Here is a 12,657-nt window from a genome sequence, read left to right as displayed (position 1 = left end):
TTCACAACCCACTCCAGCGTGGTGGGACATACCCTCCCTGAACTCCCATATGCTTAACAAGTCATTGTGCTGAAGTCTTACGTCCCTGAGGAGAGCACATCAGCCTGACATTGCTAGAGACAAATTGTTCCAAAGAATCCAACATCTCAGCACTAACTGTGTTTTTAGACAGTTACTTATGCTCTAAATAAAGTTTAATGAGGAAGGCAAACTGAAATAAAAAGAGGCAGAACATTTGCTGACTGGTGTGTCTGTGCTCAGCTCCTGGACACGGCTCTCCCAAGCTGCTCGTTCTGACACACTTTTTGTATAGAGCCTACACAGCTGCTGCAATTTTTGCTTTCTTACAGTACCTGCATTTCTTAATTTCACTTTTATCATCAGCTAATTTACAAAAAGCATGTCTTCGGATTTAAAAGAGAGGAAATGAAAATGGTATTAAAATACTCCCCAGATTCATAAGGCACTGTGGACATATTGCTGGCAAGCACTAGAGTGTATCTAGGTTTTTTATTATTCTTATGTTGTAAAGTCCATTTTTAGCCAAATATGCTTTATGAGTATTATGAAGGATAACATTGCCTGCAGATCTCTTCTGCTAGTATTTGGCTATGCATGTATCCATAACCTTAGTGTTAACTAACGGCAAAATTCAGATCTGGATCTAGGTTTTGGTTTAAATTGCCCATAAATTTCAGGACACTCAGGTTTGAAATGTACTTTCAGGTGCATACCCACCTGAAATAGTCACAGAAGTACCTACACATGTAAAGAAATCCTTTGCTCAGGAAAACCTTGCTCACGAAACGATGACTTTCAGATGGACCTTTAAGGCGTTACAGGCAAAAGAGCAGATAGTGAGCTGGGACAGTTTACACCCATTTGTTCTGGGTTGGTAAGTCAGTGCTCTAAAACACCTCTTTTTATTTGTACAAGCTCTCACCACACAGGTTATTTTTATCCTGAGCAAGTTATTCTGCTGCATGGGGAGCAAAACAGAAGCTGCTTCAAAGAGCCAAATTCCCAACTAGTGAGAGAGGCACAGAATCGAGGGAATCAAATGAAAAATGTTTCAAGTCAGCATATTGTGTGCTCTGCATGCTGCTTTCCTAGGCTACATCGCCTGTGGTCTTTCTGTAACAAGGTGATCTTGTCTAGGAGGAAAGCATTTCCATCATTTCTTCCTCAACGTGTTCCTGCAGGTAACTTCCCAAGTTTATATGAAATGTTACTTTTGCTAGTGAAGGGGAATTCTGGGAATTATGAGGGAATATTTCCTCTGCCATAGAATCATTTAGGCTGGAAAAGATCTTTAGGATCATCGAGTCCAACTGTAAACCCAGCACTGCTAAGCCCAACACTAAGCCATGTCTTCTTAGCCCTCCTTTTGTTGCTAATGTATTTATAAAAACATCTTTAATTGTCTTTTATGGCAGCAGCCAGATTAAGTTCTAGCTGGGCTTTGGCTTATCTAATTTTCTTCCTGCATAGCCTTACGGCATCCTTGTAGTCCTCCTGAATGAATGGCTGTTTGCCCCTACTTTCCCATTCTTCTAGCAGCATCTTCACATCAGCTCCACTTAATTTCCATCACCCCTAACCATTTCTTCCAAATTCATACAGCCGTATTTTGTCTTCAGTTTCTACCTGGCTTCTCCCCTCCAAAACTTTCTGCTTCACCATCAACCTGCCATTTGCTACTGTTGCATCCTTTTCTCTCCCTATATATTTTCCTGTTAATTTAAAAACACTGTTTACAAATCAGCCTTTTTACAGAGTCTCAGTACACCAAGGCCCTGGCTGGCTTCTATGGTATCCAAATGCTAATAACAAATAACAGAATGTAATTAGATCTACTGTCCTGCTACAACAATAAAAAATTCTTACTAGATCATGGAAATGTACGATTCCTTTCTGGTGACTGATTTTTATATTTCTCAGCCATTTTGTTTGGGTGGAAATGACCCAGAAAATCATCAGGCTAAGCTGTGAACACTGAAATTTCAGCTCATAAAACTCATATCATTTTGGAATAATACCATGGATGTGCCCCAGCAAGTTGAATTTCACACTCCATCCTGACAGCTCTGCCCAGGGACAGGATGCCAGCAGATAGGAGATCGATCATTGCACTGGACCGTCCCACTGTGGAAGTTCTTGAATGGATTAAAAAAAAAATCCTTATAGAAAATCACAATGAATAACACTATATTAAAAAGAAAAGATTGGGTGTTAATATCCTCAGTGGGGATAAAATGCAGCTGATGTAATAACACACTGATGCAGGCTAGTAATGAAATGCAATAAAATGAAATAAAAAAGATTGTTTGATTTTGGGTATATATTGATTAGATGTCAGGAGGTGGAGAGGAAGCTTTTCCATCAAATTAATCTGCTCAGAAATGCAGGCATCAGGCCATATATTCAGAACTACGAGTAGGATCTTACTAGCCAACGTATCACTTAGGTTATAATACATTTATCTATTTATTAACCATGTCCCACATTTTGAATTCAGTAACAACATTGCAAATCCTGAATTATTTCACTGGTTTGCCTAAGCAGTGATCTGGATTCATATTTCTGGTTTGGGGAACTCTCTCATCTGAAGGTTTGATCCAGCTGCCAAAGAATGAGCAGCATCAATGCCAATTTGGGGCTGGCAGAGAGCGCAGGGTGGGTGCTGCCTGGCAGTAAGCAGAGGGGGTCCCTGGCCTATGGCATTGCTCTAGGAGAAGGAGAAGTAAAGGTGGGACTTCAAGGAAACCTCAAACAACTTCTCTGAACAGCAAACCTTGCTGAGAACTCGCTCAACAGTCCTGCACTGGTGTCAGGTATAATGCTACAGGTTGGATGGGAGCCAAGGGAGGGAAACGGGGGAAAGGGAGCAAGGGGAGAGGTAACAGAGCAAATGGACGGACAGAGGGGAGACCAAGACAGACAACTGTATTTTTAAGTGTTCTCCTTTGCACACCTACTCTCTTGTACAAAGTTGTTTTCCCAGGACATGTTTCCCAGTCCTTTTCAGATCAAGAATTTGTAAAGACCATTCCTGTCACTTGCACAGTAACAAAAGAGATCTGAGAAGCCAAAATTCTCAAAAAAGAAGTTGAATTTTGAAAAGAAAGTGTAGCTAGGGTAGATCTGATGTATTCAGAAAGACAAACAACGAAGTTTAGAAAAGGTAAAGCTTTGGCAGTTTCTAAAAGAAAGCTTTCCAGCAGCTCAGCGGGACTTCGCTTACTGCTGCCCCAGCCCCATCTTCCAGCTAAGAACTACTTTTCTAGGACTGTTCCAAGGTTAAGGCAGTGCCTACTGCTGTCTTTCAGAAAAAGAAAAAACGATGTATATCATTTTCATAATACTTGTATGTCCCTTACATCTAAAACACACCATTTCCAATGGGCAAACAGGTTCTTCAAGTTGAAAACCCAAAAGCAAGGTAGCAGATGTGCCTGTGCAGAGAAGCCCCTGGTTTGGTGAGGTGTGAGCTGTGCAGAGGCGCCGTGTTTCTGCACATCGCGTATTTGCTTGAGCCACGAGCGTCGGGGGTGCAGCCTCGCCACCATCCACGTCTCCGGCTGCTCACTCACATCCCTGTATTGCAATTCACACCCTACCAGCTGTGCTGCCAGACCTGGCCCCCGCCTCACGCTGCAAGCCAGAGGAGTGAGAGCAATAACCAAGCCCAGGATCCACTTGTAGTGGCTTCACTTCAGAAGCCAGAAAATCCTGGAGCGCTCCCAGAAGCACGTTGTGCCTAGGCTGAATGCCCACATGCATCTGTACTGACCAGCAAGATGAGGGAAGATCTGTCAGGTTATGCTCATCCCATCTCCTTCTAGTGAGAATCTAAACCCTCGTTACAAGGTTTGAAAAAAAGACTATCTGAATTTAGCCTATATTTAACTCACAATAATGACAGCTGCTGCATTCTGTAGCCGTGTACGCCGCCTGTGAAGTGCTTTCCTTTCTATCTTTAGGCGCTTGCAGCCTCTGTGTGTGCAGAGCAAACCAGAACAGGGGTTGTTCTGCCATTTATTACAGAAACATTCCCATAAGATCCCTCACACATGTAAGGTAACAATACTACTTTTATGGGTTTAGGTCACCTTCAAATGCATATTTCATTTCTGCAATGTCTGGAAAGCTTTTCCAGATGAAAATTATTTATAAGAATTACTAACTTTTTAAATTAGATTTTGAGTCTGTACATGGTTGTCTCACATGAGCTGGGAAAATGGGTCCATCACTGAGCCCAGATACTGAATGACCAGTGCATATAGTGGATCTGGTGACCGTGTGCGTACCCATTCTCTGGGAACCACCCCTGCACGCACGTGAGAACAGACTAGTAACCAGGTTCTGCCCCGGATTATTGAAGATGGGACATATGGGAAGAATCGGTAGCTGAGTAGGTAGGGCTTGCACGGGGGATGCTTTGGTTTACATCTCTGACCTGATTGATGTTTATTTACTTGTACTAAACACAATTACTCCAGTAGGACAGATGGCATAGCCCAGCCAACACGTGGTGATGGGGATACCTTCCCATATCCTAGGCAGCATCGCTCTGCCAGCGCCTCCCTTTCCTAAAATGAAAAGTTCCTGGGCTTACAAAGCATTATTTTGCAATGAAATACTTCCAGCCTTACTAGTCACGAATGAAGAGTTGTTTTCCTGGTTATCTACACAGCAAAACAGCAGCAACATTTTGGATTACAAAATAAGCAGTGGCATGTGTCCCGCCTTTCTGCTGAAATATTCTGTCAATACTGTGGGGGTAGCGTGTATTTGCTAAGAGCAGATCTCTTTGCCCCTTCATGGAGTCCAAATTGTTCTTAAATTTCCCACAGAGTACGTGGGCTGATCGCTGCAATAGCTAAACGTGGCATTCTTAAGCTCTAATTTGTGCTGTTAATTAATGTAAGTTTGGTGGGGCTCCGCACAGGTCATGTCAGCGGCAGCAGAAGGGCACTAGCACAACTCCTGTGGGAGGAATCTTCCTTTCATCTTTCCAGCTATGCTGGGGGACGCCAGGGGCAAGCGATCCCTCGTGTGGCATGGGCTCCATGTGCACAGTCACACTGTTGGACAGAGCAAGAGACCTGTTAGGGAAACGCGTTGGGTGAAAAGATTGCTGTGCCGACAGAGAAACCTGCCTCTCCTTGCCACCTGCCAGCGTATGCGTACTACCTCTTGCCTGGCCTCAAAAAGCACCCTAACCACAACGCCAGATCAAGCTGCCTTCAAATTCCATCCACCCGTACACATGACCATAACTGCAAGGATGTCAGGAACCCTCGGCTGCCCTGACACCAGCCCCATAACATCCCTACGGGTGAAGGGGATGAACAGAAGCAGCGTGTTGAGGCACATGCACGTGGAAGGCGGATATATTATAAAGCCCAGGGTACACGCAAAGTTTCTTCCCATTCCCTTCCCCAAGGTACAAGCTGGACTGTCCCAAAGTGCCCGTGAGGACCCGCTAGAAGGCAAATAATACAGGTAGCTAGTGAATACCATCTTAGAGACACAGCTAGAAGGCTGGGGGGGTGGGAGCAGACCTAGAACTGATTTTAATTTCTGTTAATTTCTTTTCAAAACAGGATAATTAGAACTGCACGTGATATTCATGGTGCAAGCACACCATGGGTTTGTTCGGTTTCGATTCCTTTGCTGACACTCTTTTTCTCCCTTTTTAACTGCTCCTAAGTTTCATGGTGTTATTTTCAGATAACCATCAATAGCAATCCCAGGTCCCTTTTGGAGTAGTGAAATTTGATGCTATCTCTGTATATTAGGATTTCTTTCCTCAAACTTAAGAAATACACATTATTTTGTATCACCAACACCAGATTCCATTTATCATCTTATCATCCTTTTGCAGCTTTCACTTTAGCTACCCTGAAACACCTGGAGACATAATTTGCAGACAATGCCACCTGCATATCCATCTTCTTGTCTGAACCATTCCAGGCCGTCTCTGTTAAAATAGTAAAATCCCACTGAGAACTCCAGTAGAATCACACCAACAATGCTACTATCTATTCCTAATCTCCATTTACCCTTTAAATACATACTGACATGTGAAACCTGCTCTCTTACCACATCACAGCTTCAACTCCGTATAGCCTTTGATGAGAAAACTTGTCAAAAGCTTTCTGAAAATCCGTTCTATCCCTAGATCATTGATACACACTCAGTGACCCCCCAGCCAGCACCAAAACATTTGAGAGTCACACTACGCAACATGGTATTACACTTCTCAGTATCTTTTTAGCCTGTTTGCTCTTCTGAGTTTCCTCCTAACCTAAACCTAATTTTTATGTCCTCTCTTTAAAGGCTGTAGCAGATTGCTTTACACCCACAAACATGTTGAATTTGAGTTTGTTACGGAGACAGTTATAAAGCAAGAAATAAGAGTTACACATCAAACCAGATTTAGTTCACTGCTCAGGATTACATCAAGAGCTGTTACTCCACTTGTAGGTTCATCAGATTAGGCTCCAGAAATATTTCTGGAGCCTAACAATGTAAACACAATGAGGTAATAAATTACATCATTACTAAAATTATAATGATTATTATATTCTGCATTAGCTAACAATATGAAGTATATATGTATAATTACTAATGATCATATATAATACATCAAATGTTATGTAATAATCATTTAAAGTGAAACCACTGATATTAAGACTACTTACTAAGATGCACATAAATTGCAAACTGTATCAGGAATATTTCAAATAGCTGAACCTCACTACTAGGAACATTGAAGGAAATTATGTGTAAACCCCCTCCACCAAATCACAAAAGAACTGATATAATGTATTTATGAGAATCAAAAAGCATACATCTTGGCTAAACAAGGGGACCACAGATGTCTAAATTGCTTTGGAAGCTGACAAGATACCAAGAAGGAAAAGAAATAGTTCAGATGGTTATAAACAACAAGCAAGTGCTTTAACTCAAGAAAAGGAAGGAGCACTCCGAGTACCAAAAGAACTCCCATTACGTGCCGAAGGGCTATATTCAGTACGAAACCTTAGTATCAGCATTCATTGGTGAATCATAAAATACTTCAAATAGAGCATGCATTATTTTATTCATAAATTATCATGCTGACGGTTTAACAGTCTTGTCTACATCACCTAAAAAACAATACTACAGCTGACAATCAAAGAATTTCTGACTCTCAATTCATATCATGACTTCAGGACTGTAGTTTTTCTTGGGCAGAAGTAGGTTGGAAGGTGAAGCAGGTATAAAAGCTAACTGAAAAAGAAACTAGGGATCTTATCTACTTCTGGTTTTGCAAGCCCAACACGAGCCACCTTTCAATAACATTTTCATTTCATGAAGATGTGGGCCATTTTCAAGTGCTCCCCAGTCAGGCACATACACGCTTACTCTCCCATAATCACCAGTCACCTTTTTCCACATTTATCCTGAGAGATACTCTTATGGCTAGTCTGGGGACACTTCACAGTAATTTAATCAAAAGGGAAATTGCTCATATGCCAGTCTAATACTTAATTACTTCCTTTCAAAAACAGTTACAAGTAATTCGCTCTCATCTGTCGGAATGTTTTAGAAAAAGATGCCTATTAAACTAAAGAGCTTGGACAGCTTTTCACCCACTCCGTCCCTGGAAAGACTTACCTCCAGTTATGCCGCCTCCAAGGGAAGCATCACACAGGTCACTTCTAGAAGTTCTGCTTCAAAGAGAGAATCCCTGAAGTGAACCATTGGCAAATTAGCAAAACAGCATTTGCCAGGTCTGCAGCACTGCTTGCAGAAGAACTGCTTACAGTGATACGGACTCAAAAATAGAGGGTACTGGCAACATGGAGGGAAATTACATATGAGAAAGTCTATACAGAAACCTAGTGTAGGGTGTATCCACAGGAGACAGGGCAAGCAAATACCATGAAGACGATCCCAGGCAGTGGCATTATGCCAGTTCTTTCAGTTGCAGATTTACTCCAGCACATCTGCCCTCTCACAGCGAAAGCCTATCGCTCGTCCGTCTCTCTTCCCGAGTTCACATTCACTCCAGTAACCCTGCTGTCCAAGTCTTTCAGGTTTTGTCAGTAATACTGGACAAATACAGGACCTACTCTGCATCCCTGTTCCTCCAGAAGTCACACTCCTTCCCTCTGTTTTCAATGAGTGGACATACATGTCCAAACAACCTGTGAGTTTTTTGAAGACTGTTTTACAACCAGTCCTTGTAAAGAACCTAGCTCAGGAGACACGCTCCCCAGAGACAGCCTCAGGGAGGAAATTCAAAGCCTGATTGATAACCCCTGCAACACCATTTAGAGAAATCTATTCCTTTGCGCTGACTACAGAGGCCTCTAAGGACATTCAGCATCATCTCAACTAGACATGTAAATATTTCATGGTGCCCAACATGTAAAAAGGACTGCAAGCAATAGCAACAGAATTAAAAGCATGTTATACAACACAAGCAAAAAAACTGACAGTGAACTTACTCGGAAAACCTTTTCCACCCTTGCGATACCCTTCCCGAAGATGGTTCCAAGTTGGTCTCCAATCCCAGCCAGCAAGAAGCCAAACAGTGGAATCCCAAAAATGGCATACAAGATGCAGAAAACCTTGCCTCCAACAGTGCTTGGGGCAATGTTCCCGTACCCTGAGGAGAAAAACCATTGTCAGGCTCTCAGAACTTACACATGGCTTTTTAGGAAAACTAATGGGTTTAGAAAAACTACTGTTCCTGCCACATGCAATTCCTGTTCACAGGCTTTCCATGGCACAACGTCATTTCCCACATAAACTATCCCCTGTGATTCAGTTCTTCTTGTACCCTCCATTACCCACAGTTTCTATAGATTCAGGTCCTATCTAAAGTTGCTTGGTTAATTAATTTAGCTTGACTTACAAAGGCACAAGAACCCCTCTTTGCCAGCCTAGCGCCTGCATGCTGCTGCTCCTCTTGGGCCGTGCCAATGACCTCTTGATGGGATTCACCTGACCAGGCTCGTTTGCAGTGGTAATTTCCTCAGAATTTCCTCACCCCCTCATCACACTGACTCATTACACTGCAGCCTCCAAACCGTACCCACACCACGCAATTCTGCTCCTGAACTCTTTATTTAGTTTCCCTTTCAGGCTGGCAATAAAAAGCCTAACATTTGTCTTCTGTGAGGTTTATAAATAGCTTTTACCAGGGAAGTTTTTTAAGCCTTCCCTCTGAAGATCCTACTCCATTTATATTTACAAATCTTTATTGATGCTGTAATAAAGCTGCATGCATGCCTGCCTGTCATCCTCTGCTAAGGTAACCTGGGGCTGTTGAAAAGATGACAGATCCTGATCAAGACATAATTATCCAGCTGCATATCCTGAGCAAAAACTCTCATGGCCCAAGCACATTTGGGTTTGATTCCCAGCCTTGTGACTCCAGGTAAAATACTGGAAACATCTGATACTGGGAGAAAGACAGCTCTCCACCTGTCCTATGCAGTAAAGTACATGTAGTCACCACAGTTTGTTCAGGCACTTTCCTTCCCTCCACCACCCGTGTGAGTTTAACCTTAGGAATGTACATAGAGCATTCTGACCCCAGTAGCCACGGTATTTCTGTTAAAATGTTACTGTTAAAGAGAAATAATAGCAATTGTGGCAGTCATATTTGCACCCTTTTCTTTAGGATCAGGTACCTTTATTGAAAGGTTATAGACATTTGTATTCTGGCTATACATAATTGTTTGAATATTAAAAATGACCACACAATCACAAGTCACTGACGAAATAAAGTGGAAACGCAGAGCATCCAGAGGGATGGAGATCTAAGAGAGTGTTTGCTTCACCTACAGCAATTCCTCCTGGTCCTTGGGAATTAAGGCTGGGCTCCCAGGTCCTGATCCTGTTAGGTATGTGACACTGGCACTGGATATACCTCCTGCCATGGGATGGTGAAAGGACTAGGCTGACACACAGTGCTGCCTCCCCCACAACCCACAGTCCTTTCCATGGCCGCATCCATCATCCCAGAGCTCTCCAAGAAAATCCAGGCTCCACAGGACTGCGGACTGAGGTTGACCAGGTAGCCTGCTGAGTGTCTGCCTAAGAGGAGCCCTAACAGGGCTCTGGTGGATAAAATAAAATCATTTTCATGCCCAGACAAAATACGTAGACTTTACGCAGCCTATAAAAATCTCACTCATGGAGAATTTAAAGCAAATATGGGCAAAAATCCAAGCTCTTTTCAAAAAGTTATTTAAATAGCAGATGTCAATGAATATGCCTACATAAACCATGCCTACATAGTGGCATTTATTTTAATGAGAAGTTTAAAAGCTTGTCACTTGGGCCTATTGAGTAAACAAATATTAAGGGAGGGTTTTTCTTACATTTGATTCAGAAATGTTTTCTTTCTCGCCACCCACTGGTTTTATGCTACCGTTAAAAATACGTGGTAATGTAGCTTAGTACGTAGGGGAGCACAGGGAGGAGCACGCCCTATGCAACTGCTTTTTCACCCTCACCAGCAACAAAGAGGCACAGCCAAAGGCACAGCCTCTGCTCTTCGAGATGATCGCCACAGCAAGTCTTGTAACTGCCACAGGCTTTGTGGTGTGGTGTTACCTGCACCTAGAACTTGCAGAATTCAGTCAGATCCTCACACTTTAAGGAAGGTTATGTGACTGTCAGACTATTTGTCTATACAGCCACCAGTGTGTGCATCACAGCTGTGATACGGAGAAGCACTTCATCCAATATTTAAAGCAGAAGAATACTTAAAGGCAACGCAAATAAAAAGCAATGCTTCCCCAGTGATTTCCAAATAATCAGAGCTCTTGACCTCTAACCATGACAGCACTGAAATCAAGCTTAAAATCACAAAATCACTGTATGATTATCAGCAGATAAACTTTATCATCAATACTGTGAGTTTCTAATTTTCTTTCCTTCAGACCACCTTCTGAAATCCCAGCTGCCTGGACAATCTTCAAGAGAGGAACTGGCTCACAGAGGAGGAGAGGATAAAAACCTTAGCATATCTGAGGCCAGCATTCACAGATTGAGAGACTAAGCATATTAGACACAGTGTATAGGGGGGACAGATGATAAGGGCCTGAATAATGAACTTACTAAAATTATTGGTTCAAGAAAAGTAAATGGAGCAGTTCAGTATACCCTTCATCTAATGCAGAGAAATGTGTCAATATTTCAAGGCCAGAAATTCCAGAATGAAAAAAAAAAAAAAAAAAAAGAATTTTTTTACACAATGTACAATTCATGGAATTCTTTCCAATTATTAGTATGAAGGTGAGGAAGGATTTTAAACAGGATGTGATACTTACATAAATACATTTCCAGCTATACAGAGTAGGGTATGAGAAGAATTGCTTCTATCAAAATTCAGAGCATAAGCCAAAATTAATTGATATACTTAGGAAGAAGGTTACCCTTACGGCTAAATACATCTGTAATATTAAAATCCAAATTCCCAACAACCATAGAATAGTTATTTCATTGGGTACTGGCTTTCAATCTTTTTCATGAAAACTAAGGCCACCTGCAACTACATCCAGAACAGGGTTAGAAAGCCTTAGCTACATCAGCGCTACCTGTTTTCACTTCAGCTTTGCTATTCTACCCTAAATGTGTAAACAGCTCCTGATATTTACGCAGAGGCGCAATGCCCTTGCCACATACCACCAGCACGCCTTCCAAGAACTGAGAGCAATACAGTTCAGCCACCTGATTTCTTTGTGATCTGCCTTCCTCAAATGTATTTCATGAGCCAGGTCTCAGTGTGACTATGCATTTTGAAAGATAAACAATAAACATACCTATAGTTGTGATGACTGTTCCAGCAAAGAAAAAGGCACTTCCAAGGTCCCAATGACTGCTGTTGTTAGAGGAATTTCCTATGGGACTGACTCCTGCATTATCAGCATCAATAGCATGCTGCAAAGAAAGAGGCAACAGATCAGCCTTATGCATGCCTTACCATATCCTATGCAAGTCGGTATAGGCTCCAAGGGGAAATTTCTAGGACCATGGGAACAGCTGAGATTTAAACTTATTAATACCTGCTCAAAGTATGGTAGCGTCCTCTGCACACAAAAGCTGAACATACGACGGACCTGAATAGTTGTTAAGGTGGAAGAAAGGTACAAGGTGTAGGCAAATGACAAAAGATACAAAGCAACTGAGTAGAGGAGCAACACCACAAAGAGATCCATAAATATCGTCCTTGTAGCAATAACCGCCACAGGAAAACATTCCCCCGTGGGAACAGCTGATGTTAGAAGCAGCAAGAAGAGTGGTAAATACAAATCCTGTTTGTGAAGTCAACTGGAGCTAGTCAGCCAAGGATTTTAGTTCCTAGACAATTAATAATTGATTGTTATTTATATTTTATGCTAACTAAAGAAAAAATAGGAGATATAGATATATATATATATATATCCCATTTGAAATGAACAAATAGGATAGCTATGGGAACATCACGGAAGGAACAATTTTGTGATCGGCTAGGACTTCCCAGTTGCCACACTGGATGTGATCACATGTCCACAAATAAAGCTCCACAAACAAAGTACAGAGACTCCCAGCTAGTGCTTGAATGACCTAAGCACAGAGCAGAAGCTGGGTAGCTATGCTGCTTCC

The 12,657-nt window shown here is 42.0% G+C and overlaps 1 protein-coding gene across 1 annotated transcript in view; it reads right to left on the bottom strand.

The window, feature by feature from the left end:
- KCNK10 (potassium two pore domain channel subfamily K member 10) overlaps positions 1-12,657 on the bottom strand; it is a 65,736-nt gene that overhangs the window by 18,654 nt on the left and 34,425 nt on the right. The window contains exons 3-4 of the mRNA XM_005236344.3: positions 11,835-11,952; positions 8,505-8,665 (exon numbers count right to left, since the gene is read on the bottom strand). Coding sequence (XP_005236401.1) covers positions 8,505-8,665; positions 11,835-11,952 — 279 coding nt within the window. The remainder of the gene's footprint in view (positions 1-8,504; positions 8,666-11,834; positions 11,953-12,657) is intronic.

This window comes from Falco peregrinus, chromosome 1, assembly GCF_023634155.1.
Source record: "Falco peregrinus isolate bFalPer1 chromosome 1, bFalPer1.pri, whole genome shotgun sequence".
NCBI lineage: Eukaryota > Metazoa > Chordata > Aves > Falconiformes > Falconidae > Falco > Falco peregrinus.
This window is presented reverse-complemented; position numbering and strand designations above follow the sequence as displayed.